The sequence below is a fragment of the Corapipo altera genome, unplaced genomic scaffold (genome assembly GCF_003945725.1).
Source record: "Corapipo altera isolate COAL_440 unplaced genomic scaffold, ASM394572v1 50, whole genome shotgun sequence".
NCBI classification, from domain to species: Eukaryota; Metazoa; Chordata; class Aves; order Passeriformes; family Pipridae; genus Corapipo; species Corapipo altera.
Window position 1 is genome coordinate 5,140,582 of NW_020884889.1, and position 16,107 is coordinate 5,156,688.

At 42.9% G+C, this 16,107-nt stretch overlaps 1 protein-coding gene across 1 annotated transcript in view; it reads right to left on the reverse strand.

Moving 5' to 3' along the window:
* Positions 1-296: 296 nt before the first annotated feature.
* Positions 297-16,107, reverse strand: part of SLCO3A1 (solute carrier organic anion transporter family member 3A1) — a 137,111-nt gene continuing 121,300 nt past the window's right edge. The window contains exons 8-10 of the mRNA XM_027644494.1: positions 14,052-14,227; positions 11,557-11,621; positions 297-7,219 (exon numbers count right to left, since the gene is read on the reverse strand). Of these exons, the coding sequence (XP_027500295.1) occupies positions 6,840-7,219; positions 11,557-11,621; positions 14,052-14,227 (621 nt within the window). The 3' untranslated portion in view covers positions 297-6,839. The remainder of the gene's footprint in view (positions 7,220-11,556; positions 11,622-14,051; positions 14,228-16,107) is intronic.

The window sequence follows — 16,107 nt, forward strand, 5'->3', positions numbered from 1 at the left end:
GGGCTGTAGACAAGTTACAGACCCCTGAGCACAGCGAACAGGCCACCTGCAAACACAGAGCACCGTTTGTTAAGACTTCAGGGAAACGGCTGTGAGTCGTCCAGAGGGATCACCATCCTCCTCTGATCAGGCAGGAAGCATTGTGGGCGAAGAACAGGGGTCATTTCTTCCCTTCAAGTTCACAGTTAAGAGTTGTGAGGCACCAAAAACATAGCACTGAGATGCAGTTTGCACTGAGGGGTAAATGCACTGGTATTTGTGCGACACCGTACTGCAAAAGAAAAGGGGTTTCAAGGGCTGTCCCACCAATGGGTAATTCAGTTGGGAAGAACTAAGATGTTAGGCCATATACAACTCTCTTAATTCCCAAGAGGTTTTTGCTTCCGATCCAAGAGCTGTGCAAACATCACAAATAAAATTTACACCACCTGCTTCACCTCAATACCAATTTGGTTTCATCTGGGTTCATACCCTTCTGGTGTTTGCTCTCAGTAATTACTCAAATGAATGTGTTAAGTGGTAGGAACAGTAGGAAAGGCTGAGAATTTCAAGCATCTGTGAGAGAATATTCCTGGGAAGTGGACTGTGAGTTGGAAGCCAGCACTTTGGCTGTCCTGGAGCTAGTATGTGTCCAGTGGCACCCTGCCCACTGGCACTGAGCAAGGATCCTCCTACTCAACGCCTGATCCCATACTTTTGAACTAAACATTTGTACAGATGAGAAAATTCCTGTATAGGGAACTCAGGGAGCAGAAATATCCCGTGTGATTTCTATGTTCAGCCAGAACAAACCAACATGTATGAATTACAAGAAAGCTTTTCCAACCCCTCCAGACCACAGATGATATGCAAAAATGACCTTGCAAATACACTTGGAAGCATTTTCTTGGTTCTCTCGGCAATTCACAAGAAAGAAATAAAAGGGAAAATTCATTTATGAAGTTGCTATAGATTATTTGCTGAGTTGGAGCTGACAAGTTTCTTATTGCTTTCTGCTATTTGCAGACACCAACTTTGTGTAGAACAAGCCCAGCACTACAAACTGTCAGGGCATGGCTAATCTTTTTCTTCCTAGGGTGGGACACCCTTCTCTGCCACACTTAATCTGAATAAAGTGGGGTAAACATCACAAATTCATTGTACTCCAAAGACCCCATCCCTGGGGTCACTCCATTCATCAAACAAACAGAGACTGAAGAAAGGTTCTGACAAGCAAAACACCATCAACACTACAAACATCCTACGGTCCTACTCATTCAGCCATCTAAACAGATTCCTCTGTCCACGTGGCTTCTCCTGAATTCCCTGTGTCCTTCTGGGACCAAGGGATGCTCATAGACGAGCAGCTGTGACAAGACTAAAGCTGAAAGAAAAGCTGTCCATCTTCATACTCTGCCACAGAAAATACCAGTATTGCTTCTGAGCAGGCAGAGCTTCCTCCTGCTCCACTGGATTCAGGGAACAGACAACGGCCAAAGATTTTAATTGGTATCACTAGTACCTCATGTCAAAGATCTGCTGAAAGGCCATTTTTCAGCAAAGCAATTGTATTAAGACTCAGATTGGCTAGAAATGTCAATGGAATGATAGAAAACACAATTTGCAGCCTAGAAGAAATAGATTTAGTGTATATGAGCAGAATAAACTATAATATTTTGAGCATCTGTAACACTGAGACCTGCTGGCATCCCAGGCAAATGTAAATGCCACTCAGTAACTCTGAATGCCTTGTATTGACTTGGTATTGCTGAGCTGTGGTTTGCCATCAGGGGGAAGGAAGAACTGTGGCTGGAGAAAGGAAGCTGATGGTCAGTTTGGAAGAAATGCCCACAAACCATGGGTCTAGGGGAGGCAGGGCTATCCAGGAGCATAGAAGGGTGGATAATCCCTTCAAGAGACACCAAAGGGCTCAGTTACAATGACTTTTTTTCCTCGGATCAATCTCAACCATCAGATAACCGCAGCTGGGCCTGGCTCATGCCAAAGGCTCCCATCATATGATTGTCCATACTAATAAACTGCTGCCTGTGTTCCCACCAATTGTGTCTTGGCTACCTGTCTCCTAGAATTGCTTCCAACAAAACAGGTGAGTCCCAGAAGCAGTATGGGATGTTGGGAGAGGTGAACTCAGATCTAGGTAAGAAAAGCCAGAACTCCTAATGCAGATGAGAGGTCAGTATTAATGCTTATACACAGGGGTGCTCCACCCTATGCACAGAAAGCCTGTGAGCTTTGCATGTATTAATCAGATCTAGAGAGAGAACAACGACAAAAACTGCTTCTGTCTGCAAACACAGTTCACGTGAAATTAGGGGGACAGATGAGCATGGCTGTGTCTAAAGGCAAAGCAGGAATAAGTCTGGAAACCCTTGTCAATAAAGACACAAAGCTCTTATCATATCAGTCCACTGAAGCATTTGCATGTATGTTTTATACTGACAATTTCCCACTTCACCTGCCAAGAATAAAAACAACATCAAACCAAGAATGTCGAAGTCTTAAGAAAATACCAGGCCCAGCACACTGAGCTGTGACAAACTCACATGGCAGCAACAGCCAAGCCTGGCTCAGGGGCTAAAGCTTCACAGAGCTGGTAGCCTTTAGGTTGTCTTGGGTTGGCTTTGGAGTGAAACTGCTCGTTGTGAGATGGAGTCGCCTTTCTGTGTCCTAGGACCACCTTTACTGAGAAAAAAACGTGTGTCTGTCTGAGACACAAAGGTGAACCTTAAGTACATTGCCTCCAACAACAATGTGATGAACTTAAAACTCTCATGCAGATAGGAGGGACTCCAAATCTCTTTCATTCCCTTAATTTTAATTTTTTTTTTTCCAAGGAAAAAGAAGTCAATGCATCTCAGCCATTTGGAAATACTCCAATCACTTTCCAAATGTCCGCAGACCATCAGTTCAATTCAGAAGCATTTTGAAGTATAGCTAACTCAGCTAATGGAAGCTAATTCCTCTCTGCATCTTTCCCTTCTCACCTTCTGAGCAAGGTGAGACCCAATCAAGATGAACTGTAGCAGCATAGAGGAGTTCAGTGCATCTCACAGGGGTATGGCAGTGGGAGGTCCCTGTTAGCTGAATTCCCAAGGAATGGAAGGTTTGTGATATTCAAGTGATAATTCAAGTGATAATTCAAGTGATGGCCTTCTTGGGCCCAACCTACATCCAAGATGTTCTGGGTAAAGTCAGAAAAAATGGATTATTTCTGTATGTATAAAAAGAAGGTTGTGTAAATGCATCATCTTTTTAACAAGGGTGCAAAGAAACTGATTCTAGTGTCATCTGCACCAATTTTAGACTGGGGTCCCCTTCTGATTCCACTAGGGCTACGCCAAGGTGGGATCTGTGCAAGGGAAAGGAAACCCCAACCTGAAATCATGCAAGGCCATTGGGCAATCCCAGAGAGACTGGGATTCTCAAGTAGTTTATTTTTACAAACATCCCATTCCTTAGCAGACAGCCACACAGGGAACACAGTGCTTGGAAATGTCAAAATAACATTTCTGCTGAGACTGAGGTCTCAACAAACCCCTGAATTTCAATGCCCGTGAATATGGGAAAAAAAATTCCAACATTCCACTCTTACTCCATCCTTGCTCTTACGTTTCCTGCATTGTTAAGGCAGTTGAGGGATGGAAGCAAAGTGCTGACAGGCAAAGGCCCATACTTGCAATTTGGGAAGCAGGAGGATGTGTGATTCTTTTAATTTGTTATTCTATAACAAAAATTGGGTTGCAGGAAAAACTAGCTTGTGGTTTTGAAATCAGAAAAAACCCAAAATGCCTGCTGGGATGGATGAAGGTTTTGGTCTGTGTATTTTCTTAAAACTAAAGCTCTGTTCTTAAATCTATACCAAAACACTGACAGCAAAGCCCTTCGCGATGCAGGCATTGGATACAACCTTGGGGAAAAAAAAGAGTGGGATGAGGAGAAAGCTTTTCAAAAGCTGCATTATCAAAAGAAATAAAATAACAATCACATAGGAATTTCAAGTTACAGCTTAAAAATAATGTAAGTAACCCCATTCAACTGCATCTCCCATATATACTAAGAGAAGAGATCAAATGAAAAAAAAAGAAAACAAAAATAAAAACTAAAACATTCTGTGCCCTGGAATCCTGCTTCTATAACTCCGGTCAAGGGGGACTTTTGACTGCACCAACAAACCACAGCTTGTGAACACTGGGAGTTTGTTTTGCATCATGTCAGCATGCTATTGTCCTTCACCTTGGACTTTCAAAGGGGAAAATAATGAAATTGTGAAAGGGGTTATGGAATTTCAAGCAACCAGGCTTTTAGAAAGGTTCTATTCTGTGACATTTGTGTTTGAGTCTGAATGTGTGTGTATAGTATAAAATTATGAGCTAACATTTGAAAAGATAGCAGTCTAAGTAATAAATCTGCAGAACGAAGAGAACTGTACAGAATGATTTCAAAGGCTTATACTTGACAATTATATATATTCTATGAGACAGTTATGCACCCTGTGCCTTTTGTAAATTCATTGTTTTATGGATGCAGTATCTCTATTTTAGCAGACAGGATACACTAAACCAATCTAATGATCTAAAAAGCATCATTTACCACCCAGCGTAACAATGGCACTGCATAGCTTAATAACCTTTTTTTTCCTTAAACTCCTTCATCAATCAAGTGATTCTTAACATGGCTGAAACCCAAGAATCAAATATCTGCAGTTACAATATTTGTGGAGTATTTGGCACAGTGGAGTTTATTTGATACACCCTTTTTTCCTGCCCTTATTGTTGCTGAACATATAATGCTGTGCATAAATTACAAAGACAAATGTAAAGTCAGTCAAGTGGAAGCAGTTTGATACCCCACACCCATGTTGCAATGCCTAGATAAAAGCAAAGTCTGCTAAAAAGGTGTTGAACATGAGTGGCAAGTCATCAACCGTCTGTAATTGTGCCAGCTCTAGGGTGTCCATTGCCAGCAATGGACAAGGACTTGGGGAAAATCAGCCCCTCCAACAGCTGCATGGAAGTGACATCCAGCATTTGATTCAACATGCCAGGTTTCTAAACATCCTCAAGTTCACAACAGCTTAAAAACTCAAACAAAAAAAGGAGCTTTTTTTTATGATGCTAACCCTTAAAACCCTTCTGACATTTAGTCCATTGGAAATGGGTCTGGTTCCTGGGGGAAGATTCATCAAACATTACCAATTTATATTCCTTCCCAGCAGGAATGTTTTGGAAAACAAAAATATGCATACAAAATAAGCCTGACCCCCACACTTCTTGTAATCAGACGAAAGCTCCCCCATTATTTTTACAGGCTTAGGTAAGACTGCATTGCAAGAACAAAGCCGAATCTGCTCCTGCATGGATGCTTCCTGGGGAGCTGAATGAAAGTTTGAGTTGCTCAATGCTGGCCAGCCTCTGCTCCCATAACCCAGCCTTCCAGAGGAACACTATTTCCACATCTAAGGGCAAAACGTGGCATCCAGGAGGGGAGGCTACTCCATCTTCCTCACATGGCTTCCACTGAAATCAGTGGAACTTCTCAGGTGAAGAATAAAATACCAGTTGTGAGGGTTGAAGGATTAAGGTCAGTATTCCTCTCATCTTGTACACATACACACACACACACACACACTTTAAAGAAAACATCCACCACACAATTTCTAGATTGCAAATTATATATATATATATATCTTTAAAAACCGGAGAGAACATAAACAGCCTCTCCACATATATATGTATTCACTGAGTCACATAGAATATGAAAAAAACTATATTATGTAAATCATCATATTAGCTATAATTTTCCAACTGACAGTTGTTTTTATAGAGACACAGTGCATTCGTTCTCTTTTTTAAAAACATATTATGTGTCTTCATTGGCTTGGTAGCATATTAGAATGAAGGCGTATGGATAAAAAACGCAGAGGATTAAACAAACCCCTTGAGTCACATTACGTTTGGGTGAATTAAACAGGATCCTTCCCCAAACTAGCATAAATAAATCCCCCCTATGGAAAAGTGTCAGCGATTTAAGGGTTAACATAGATCTGAAAATAATTTTAAAAAAACATCTTATTAGAGGACTACACAGATAAGTATTTGGAACTCGTCCCCCTTTAAAAATGACAGCACGTTTGGCAAGTGTGAGCAAATGTCTTGAACTCTACTGGGTTTGAGATCTGAGCGCAGCTATTCACAGACAGCCACAGAGCTGCAATCTGCGAATAAGCCTGGGCTGGAAGGACTTGGATACCCCTGACAGCATTGCTCGCCACCGGGAAGGTTTCCAGCAGCTTTCAAGGTATTTATCGTGGACTCGTGGCTGGTGACAGAGTGTGACTGGTGGAACGACTCCAGCATCGCCCCCTCCTTGCCACTGCAGAGCACAGCAGGTTTGAGCAGCAGCACCCAGACTGGCCAACCCTTCAGCCCATGCTGTGGGTGCTCCACACACCCCCCAGGACCCCGTTTGCAACCGCAAACACCTATTGCCGTTATCACCTCGCTTTCTCTACGCCTCAGGCCCAAGCCTGTCCGTGTGCTGAGCTCTCCAATGAACCTCTGCAGACGCCCTCCTTGGGAGCTTGTACTGTCATCAAGGGGGCTGGTACCCAGCCACAAATGGCTCCCTGCTTTCTCCATCACCCTGCAGGATGTCACAAGTGATCCCATTAGAAGATGCTGTTCTCAAGAATCATGGCTGGGTCTGACTTTGAGGAAAAGACAAAAGTTTCCTGTGTTGCCGTTGTTGTTTTGCAGTTGTGTATCTTCATTCGTGCTCTCTCCTTGTTTTTATTAAAAAGAACCCTTGTATTATTAATATAGTTCACCCCTCCACAGTCACTATAAAACAGACTCCATGTTTTCACACCACTCATGATCTTCAAGGTTATAGATAAATTTTGTCCTATGTGGTTGACTTTGGGGCACCGAGTCCCGCCCCAGATTGTCTAGGGTGAGAGTAGAGGCAAAAAACTCACTAGTGCTGAGACCACCTTCGTGGTTCTTGATGTATCTTTTATAGTTTTTCCTCAAGCACTGCCAGGTGGTTGTGTATAAGATGAATGCAAAAGACTTCAGGGCTATAGCAATACTAACATACAGGTATCTATAGACCACGTTGTCGTACAGGGCGCAGGCTCCTTGCTCGCCGCAGAACGTGCTCCAGAACAGACACGTGGAGTCAATTCCAGCCCCAAAGATCAGTGGAGGTGGGATAAAACCTGTCAAAATAAGAGAGACAAATTATGCTTTTATGATCCTTATGATAGAGAGAGAGGACGTGACTGCAGTGAATGGAAAGAGGGCACTTTATCAAGGTTAATGGTCCCAGCTGCAGCCTGTGATTTTAATTTTTAAAGTTCTAAATCAACCTAAACCAAGTCTGTGGATGAGTTTTAGCTTGGACTCAATGTCTACGGAAGAATTCCTGCTGATATCAACATGCAGCAAGGATTTTACTCAAGTTTAAGTGGCTTTTATTAAGATTCTCGTTTGCCTAATGAGACTGAGGAGGGGTAAATGAAAGAGGAGGAGGACAGCCTTGCAACTATGCTCTCTGTTTAGATACTGGCAATTCCACACTTTAGGGTGTTCACCTGAAGGATGTCACAGCTCTCCAGTTCAGAGCCTGAAATTGGCTGGGACACACAGTTTTGGACCTTTCCCTGACACAGGGAAAGGTTTTCTCTGGGTCTAAGGAAAAGAAACAATGACCTCTGAAAGATGTCAAAGATGTATTCTGCAATGAAGGGAAAATTTCAGAGTGCCATTAAATGAAATATCACAGCAGGATTCTCCCACAGCCACTGCAGCTAACTACCAATGAGTGTTTTTCAATCATAGCTTGCAGCAGAGCTGCAATCTTAAAGAAAAGTAATCACTCCAATCTCATTTAACTAATAAAGTCAATGTTTTTCTTCTCTATTTTTCCCCATCCTACTGGGACACTGTAGCAGCCCCCCCATTTCACATTACCCTGATGGTGATTAGGACATCCACGTTCCAGCTCTGCACTCCCCAGCCAGCACATGTGCACCAGGAGTGCAGCACTCAGAAGAAAATGTGAACGTTCTAACATAATGTAACCATTTCTCTTCCTTCTGCTGTATTTATGGGGGGCGGCTGGAAGCAGATAACCCTTGGGAAAAGACCCTGATTGATAAAGTCGCTGTTGTGGGTAAAGACAGCAAGCAAAGGAGAGCAACGGATCTACTGAAATCCAACAGCAGGTAGGCACAACATAGCCCTGATGGTATCACTTCCTCCGTAGGTGCTGTGATGCCTGAGACTCTATAAATATATATGAAAACAGACACAGGGATTGCAGTTTTTAGACAGGAAAGTGTTTAATCTCGGATCCAGTTTCATCATTAACCTGGATTTCCAGGCTTAAAAAAGATACTTTCCTTCAGCTTGTCATGAGCAAAGTAGTGACATTCATGACGTGTATCCTAAGACTACAAATAAATTGGTTGTCTTCACTGTTCCCTGTGGTAACTAAGATCTCTTTATTTTATTTTGTTGATGACTAGAGCTCTGCAGATTTTGTTTGATCTTCCTTCTATGTTAATAAATGCTGGAATTAAGAAAGGCTATATGGGCTTTTCGCACTCATTTTAACCAGTCATTAATAGCACAAATGTAGTAAATAAAACCAGATGATATGAAAGTAAGACAATCTGTTTGTTAGAAACACTAGTTTCTAAACATCACATCTAAAAACCTGGTTATGTTCTGGAAAAAATGTCAGTGCTAGCTCTCAGTTTGTCATTTCAATGACTGGAAATTCCAGACATTTTAAGTTAAAAGACTCTTATTGTTGAAACCTGTGAACAACCACACACTGAACCTGGATTTTAAATATTCAGCTGGGCTCCTGCCACAGAAAAGCAAGAGGATGTGCTGCTGACTGCAGTCTGTGTGCCTACTGCTGCTGGATGGCATCTCAGGGGGTAACATTCACATGTGGCAGTGAGGAGCCCTGTGCTTTCTGGAACAAGAGAAAACTGGATTGGGATCATAATTTTGAGGTGTGAGTCCCTGCTTGTTAACATGCTGAGAGATGTTGATACAAAGCTTTGGAGATGTACAAGCTGAACTTCAGAGAGAGCTACCATCCCCATCTGCTGGCTTCAGCTGGCTTGCCTGCTTTCCACAATAATTTGGCCTGGAAATTGCTCCTCATAACACTTGAGGAAGGGCCTGTTTTCACTTAACTTCAAAGCTACTCCTCTGTGAATGCAGGCATGGATGTGTATATGGAAAACTTTCATCAACCAGTGAGTGTTTTGGGTTGTTTTTAGCAGAGGAGAGGACAAGACTCCCTGAGACAAGGGAGCTGAGGGGTTGCAACGCAGATTGGAAACTCCTGTGGGGTTTAGTCATGTTAGAAGAAGAAGCAAACAACAACATGGGCTTGTAGGAAAAAATCAAAGGAAGTGCCCTGGAGGCTTGGCTAGGATGCATGGTGAACACCATCCAGAAAGGATGCATCCAGGATCTTACAAGTCTGAAACTCTTTGCCATTCCAGACAATTCCATTCCACACATTTGGCTCCAATGGCATTGCTTTACTCTCTTCTCTGAGAAACTGCAGTAACGCTTTTATATGAAGACACTGTTCTGCTGCCCTCTCACAGCAGAATTCCTATGAAATAAGATAACACATGCAGGAGGATACCAGGAGAATTTAGTCACGTTTCATGTTATTACAGTGAATATTAAAGAGAGTCAATCATGTCTTACCTCTTACTGCAAAGTGTTGCAAAAATTTCATATATATATATACATATATATTTCTTTGTTGAAACTGTAGGGCTGCATAAAAAAGCTGTTTCTGTCTTATTGAAATCTATTAGCTACGATGGCACCTTTGGGTCTCATACCTCCTGTATTTAATACTCTCCTTTGGTTCAAGAAACAGCTATCATCACTGTCTTCTTAAGTCAAAGCTTAAAGGTGAACTGAAAAGCTTTTAAAATAAATCAGTAAAGCTATTCTCAAACCTCGGGTTGTTAAGGGCACAATTTGGATACCCTTGCTCATATTGAAAAGTACCTTTCTCTTCATTTTCTGGGTGTTCTAAGCTACATTGCTGCTGTGCTTCAGGATGTATTGTCTTATTACACAGGAATCTCTTAGTGACAGAGCAACATATAAAGATTTGAGTTTAAATTCTTACTATGGCTTCTTTACTGTTACAAAAAGAAGAAATCTGTTCAACTTAAGCATATATGTCTGAGCCTGGTTTTAGAGGAATTCAAGATGCTGCTATCTCAGGAGGCTTCTCTCTTTCAAAAGGAGCAAAGAAAAGAGAATAATCTCTCCCCTTAAGTACTTTTTCCTTTGGAAACAACAGCCCACAGCCATCCTCCTCCCACACTTGCCTGCTGACTCTCCACATTCAGCCAGTCAGAGCTGAAGACAGGTCAAAACTCACAAGCAGCACCAGCAGCTAAAGAAAATGCTGTGTTTGCAAGGCTTGAACCAGAGTTGACCCAAGTCACCCCAGAAGCTTCCCTTTGAGTTATCTGAGCTCTGGATAAGTTTACTTGATGGAGCTTTTTGTATTACTGCAGCTACTTCACCAAAAACAATGGAAATCTAACTAGCTTTACTGTAAGTTGGTCTGGGAGCACCATTTCCCCTTCAGCTAATGGGGAATAAGGTATTAAAAAAATAAGTAAATAAATGAGGTAATTTATTCAAAGCAATGTATGGTACTGCTGGATTTTCTGTCCTGTACTTCCCAGTGTCTTGCTGTAGCCTCAGTGATGGCACTGGGGGAGTCAGGCAGGGAAGGTGCTGCTAAAAAAAAGTAAATTGCACTCCCACAACATGCAGAAACCCTGGGCATGAGATGGTCCCACACAATGATGGATCAGAGGATTTTGTCCTGAATCACTGAGATTAATAAGCTGAAATAGAAGAGCTTTAAATAGGAGCTGTCTCTTCCAAAGGGGAAAAAAATTCCACCCAGAAACAAACAGCAGGCAAACAACAGCCTGGCGTGTCCCTTTTAATTCATACATGAGAAGCACATACTGGTCCAGAGGAGCAGCCATATGCATTTTAATGGGATATTAACCCACAGGAGGATACAAGGACTCTGTCTCATTTTTCTGTTTTCCTTTCCGAGAGACCTGAAGGAAGGGACAAAACCACCGTGTAACACAGGTCCTGTCGCTCAAAGGAGGGTGAAAATACATATCCCTCTACTTCAGCTATATGCAATACAGCAGTAATTTTGCAAGCTGCTGACACGTTAATAACAGCTATAGAAGAGAAACTGTTTGTGTGGGACCATGGGAGAAACAGTCATTTCTCATGCAACACTGCATTTTCTTCCATTAGTACAATACAAATGGCAGGAAAAGTGCCTTCAGGAGCCTTGATGTGATATCCTTCATGGAGAGGGCTTGGATCCCTGTGTGTCAGACCACACTGATGACAACCACAGTACTACATGGAAAAGAACTCAACTTCTGCATGTTAAAAATAGAGTTTACCATGAGGGACAAAAGGACAGGAGAGAAGGACATCCAATTTTTGTACCTACCCAGCAACCGGAGCAGTAGGAAAAGCACCCCCAGAGCGTAAGATTTGAGTTCAGGGCTCACAGTTCTGCAGGGAGGAAGGAGGGAGAGAGTGAAATCAATTCCTGTTGTTCTGCTTTGATTAACACACCCCCTGGCCATTCTGTGCTGTCAGCCAGGATGCCACCACCACCTTTTCAAAAAGTCATTAATGGGGTTTTTCTTCTGCCTTCGCCTGAACTGCCTACAGCCCCAAAAGTAATTGCCTATGTGATAGGTCCAGGAATTAGCTAAGCCATTAATAACAGCAGCTAATCTTGTCATTGGATGGGGAAAAATGTAATTCCCATCCCATTAAATCATTGTTTACAAGCTCCCCATCATGTTTTCAAGGCTCCAGATGTTCAAAATTGGAGGGAAAGAAAACTTTTGGTTCTGAAACTCCCCAGACTACTGGGAACAAGAGAGGAAAGGGAGCATGACAGACCAAGAGGTTCAGTCAGCCTGTTAATTCAAGTCTTCCAGTGAGGAAATGCTCAGGATTAGTTTTCATAGGTGTGAGTTTAGCATGCAATTTTTTTATACTGGGAAGACAGTGTTTGCAGTGTCTTTTGCTATGAACACAACCCACTATTGTATTAGGGTTATCCTTCGAAGGTGCTTTAAAAAAACATTCACAGCTTTCTAATTCGCTCAGCTCAAGGACGCTACTGGCATCATCCTCTTGGGGTAGGTTCAGCAAAGCCTTTGGAACTTTAGAAGCCATTAATTTGGTCTTGAGCCTTATAACAGCATTTTATTTCCTACTGAATATAAAGGCTGGGAAAGCAGGACAGTGATCCCCATGGGAACAGATTCATCACACAGGGGAACTTCAAAGATTTAAGTTGCTTTTTCCTTTAGCTCCTTACAGAGGTCTGCAGGCACCACTGCTAGTGGCATCCATGGTGGCAGACGTGGTCCTCTATATAAATACACTGTGGGGGCATCAGACAAAACTGATAAAACAATTAGAACCAGCGAGTGTTTTTAAGTTAAGATCACCCTTCTGATCACCTGCCCTCCTTTCATACATTCACAGGCCATGTAACAGCATACCATGACTCCTGCATGAAGCCTGTGACCTCTGGATGAATTTCAGCAGTTTTCAGGCAGGTCCTCAGGCTCTATAGAAAGCCTTTATGCCAGGAAATATCTGACCTTGGAAAAATGTTCCAGTGGTTAATGGCTTGGCTCAAATAGGATGCTACAGTTGGGTGGGAAATGAAGGAAATGGAGTATTAAAAGTTTATTTTATGGAAAAAATAAATTATCGTGTGAAATATTCAGAGTGGGTTTTTAATTGGTGGTGGTGTCCTTCCATCCACTTTTCTGTATTTAATACCAAAGTCAACCCACATACCTTAGAGTAGAGTAAAAGGTGCCACCTGGAGACATCTCCTTTTCTCACTGAACAAATGACTTGCCTAGACAAGACATCCACTTTGTGTACACTGAGTTCATTTTTAAATAACAATCCCTGGACACCAGGGACACACATGTCCATCAAAAGTTCCTTTAGGTGACGCAAGAGGTGCTCTCGTGGCTAAGAGCTCTTCCCTGTACATTTTCGTGATTCTGAGTGAAGTTACTAATCTGGAAGTGTGAATTGTTTATTTCCTACAGCTGTGAACTGAGTATGTTTAACATTCCCTTCGGTTTTCTTATTCCCTTATATTCTTCTTCCCAGCTAGTGCCAGACATCTCATTTGAAGGCAACACTAAGATGTCTCCATGTAGGATCCTAAAGGTGCTGGCAGCTTCCTTGAACAAAGAACTCTTCAAACTTCAAATTACTTTTGCCACAATATTTATCATCAGAAATTTGATTTCCCTTCAGCTACCAGAGATGCAAAGAGAGAAGCGAACTAGTAGGTGGAATATCTCATTTTGTATCCTGCAGGGAGACATGCCCTCACAGAGCTGTTCTGTCCAAAATCCACTCAAGAGTGTGTTTCTAATACAGACCTTATTGATTGAATTTTATTGGAATTTTCCAGGCAGCAAAATGGATCTGCTATTTATGCCCCTGGTTATTATTCTCAGTAAGTGACAGCCTGGACAGCTAAGTAATTCTGGATAAATGTGGGCTTAGATATATATGTATATCATAAGGTGAAGTGTTCCATGTGTCTGGAAATAACACAAGGTCAGTTATTTGAGTAAGCTACTTTTGCCGACCTATTCACACTGGCCTAACTCAAGACATGTCCTTCAGACTTCCAAGTTCTTTGTGTCCTTGGACTTGGTCCAGGGTGAGAGAAGTTAAAACTCTGGACAGGTGGGTATTGACCAAAGCCAGCCTTTGCCACAGCTTTTTACTTTTCCGTGGTTTCTATGGCGTCCAGGCCCTATGGGACCCTCAGCTCTGTGCAGCTCCCAGTGGTTCCCATGGCCTCTCCAGCCCTGCTCCCACCCCCTGAGCAGCCCCTCTGGGATCACTGTGGGAACCCTCCGGGTTCCCCGGCCGTGGTCCTACCTGATAAGGATGATGACTGACGGCGTCTGCGCCATGGCCCCGATCATGCTGCAAACACACATCACGCAGAGGAATGTCAGGAAGGCCTCTTCGCAGCCGGGGCTGGGGCATTTGCCAGGAACCACGGTGGCATTTTCGGCAGGGACCGAGGTGAGGCACGAACAGCCACTGAGGTTCTGCAGAGGAGCACAAGGAGTCAGGAGAAAGGAGAGCTGTGATCCCCACCATTGACCTCTGTAACGAGGGCTTGTCAACAGCAACTCCTAATCCTCTAATGTTCAATTAAGTAACTCCTAAGTGCTTGTTTGGAGGGGGTTTGGAAAGAATTTCAGGAGCGCCAGCTCTGAGGCATGTTACCAGCAAGGGAAAGCTGTCCCTTGGCTTGTTTCTTTTCTTCTGCTCCTTTCAAGTCTCTGCCATAAATGTCACTGCAACAAAATTATTACCAAGTTATACCTCTTTGGAGGGGAATAAAGAAACAATCTGTGTCTCTGCGACAAGGAAGATCCCCCAATTATGGTTCTAATTACTTGCTTATTTACTTCTGTCCTCTTGGCTGTTGCAATTAAACTGAAGTACATTAAAAGCAGGTAAATCTGCAGCCCTGTTCTTGGCTGCAGGTTCGGTGGCTGCTTCCAGCACCCTGAATCCTGGGAAGGAGCCACCCAGGATGGGTCCTGCAGCTCACGGAGGGCTGAACTACCACCACTTGGCACCACAGACACTGCTGGACTTTAAAGCGCTCCAAGGCTAATAAATGACATCTGGTTCAGAGGGATTTGTGCTGAGCTAAGAGCTGAAGTCAAGCAAGATAAACTTTATCAATATGTGATCAGAAGGAGGGTGGAATGACTGCATTTTGCTTTGATCTCTCCGACGAGTGCAGGATGTGAAAAGAAGATTTGTTTGCCAGTCACAGATTTAAGGATTTACTTTTTTTTCCTTACTTTCCAGCTCACCCTCCTGAATTTCTGAGTGGGGGATGGCAGTGCAATTAAGGCGCACAATACCACCAAGAAATCCCTTAACGAATACAGAATGAAACGGTCATAAATGATTCATGGCTTGTCTTCATCAGCCCGCTGGGTTTGCAGGTCACATGCTTGTATGAGGAGTAACACCATAAAATAAAACATACTGAAAACCAGCTAAATCTCCTCCCCTTTCCCTCTACCATGTTTGAGCAGAAATTCCTTTGCTTTTCCGCAAAGGGCGTCCTCTTAGGACCATACAAAAGCACACTTACTGGTTCACTGCCTCCAAAGATAAGGATCAGCAAGGATACTACTCCAACCTTTCTGACACCAATCGCTTTCTTCTGCATAGGAGTCAAATGGTTTTCTTCCAACTAAGTGCATAGAGGGCAAGAGAGACTGCTGTGCAGAACTCCAGGAGAGCTGGAGCAGACATGCAGTGCCTTTGCTGCTCGCAAACAGTAATTAACATAACAAATTATTGTGCTGTGAGTTAGAAGCTGACACCGGAAGGCTTCAGAATGGTGACAATTAGCACCACTGATGTGGTGTTTGCACAGACAACAGGAATTTGTAGATCCTGGCTCTTACTGCAGTGCATTGCTAGCAACCAGCTGGACACAGCCCCGTGGATCAAAACCCATCTAAGTCTAGAAAAGCACCTGCACTGAAAAATCCTTGGACAAAATTCCAATCACAGCAAACATGCAGAACTGGGTGCTTATTTTCCATGGGTTCTTATCAAGGGACAGATGTGCCCCACCTGTTTCTGGCAATGGTGGGGCAGATTCTCCTCCTATTGGTGTGATTTTTTACAAACCACAAGGCAGATCCCCATCTGGATTGCCTGAAAATTTGCCTCTTGATCCACTTTTTCAACAATTTTGCATCAAGGTTCTGGCCCGAAGCAGTGTCAGTAGTTTGAACCAACTACATCTGCTTCCTTAGCACTGCACCTCATTCTTACCTGGGAGATCTTTGATCTTTTATTACTCACACACTATACAACTCGCAGACATCAAACAAGGAAACATCAAAGATGGAGTTATAACTTTGTCCTGTGGAGAGGCAACTTTTTGCTA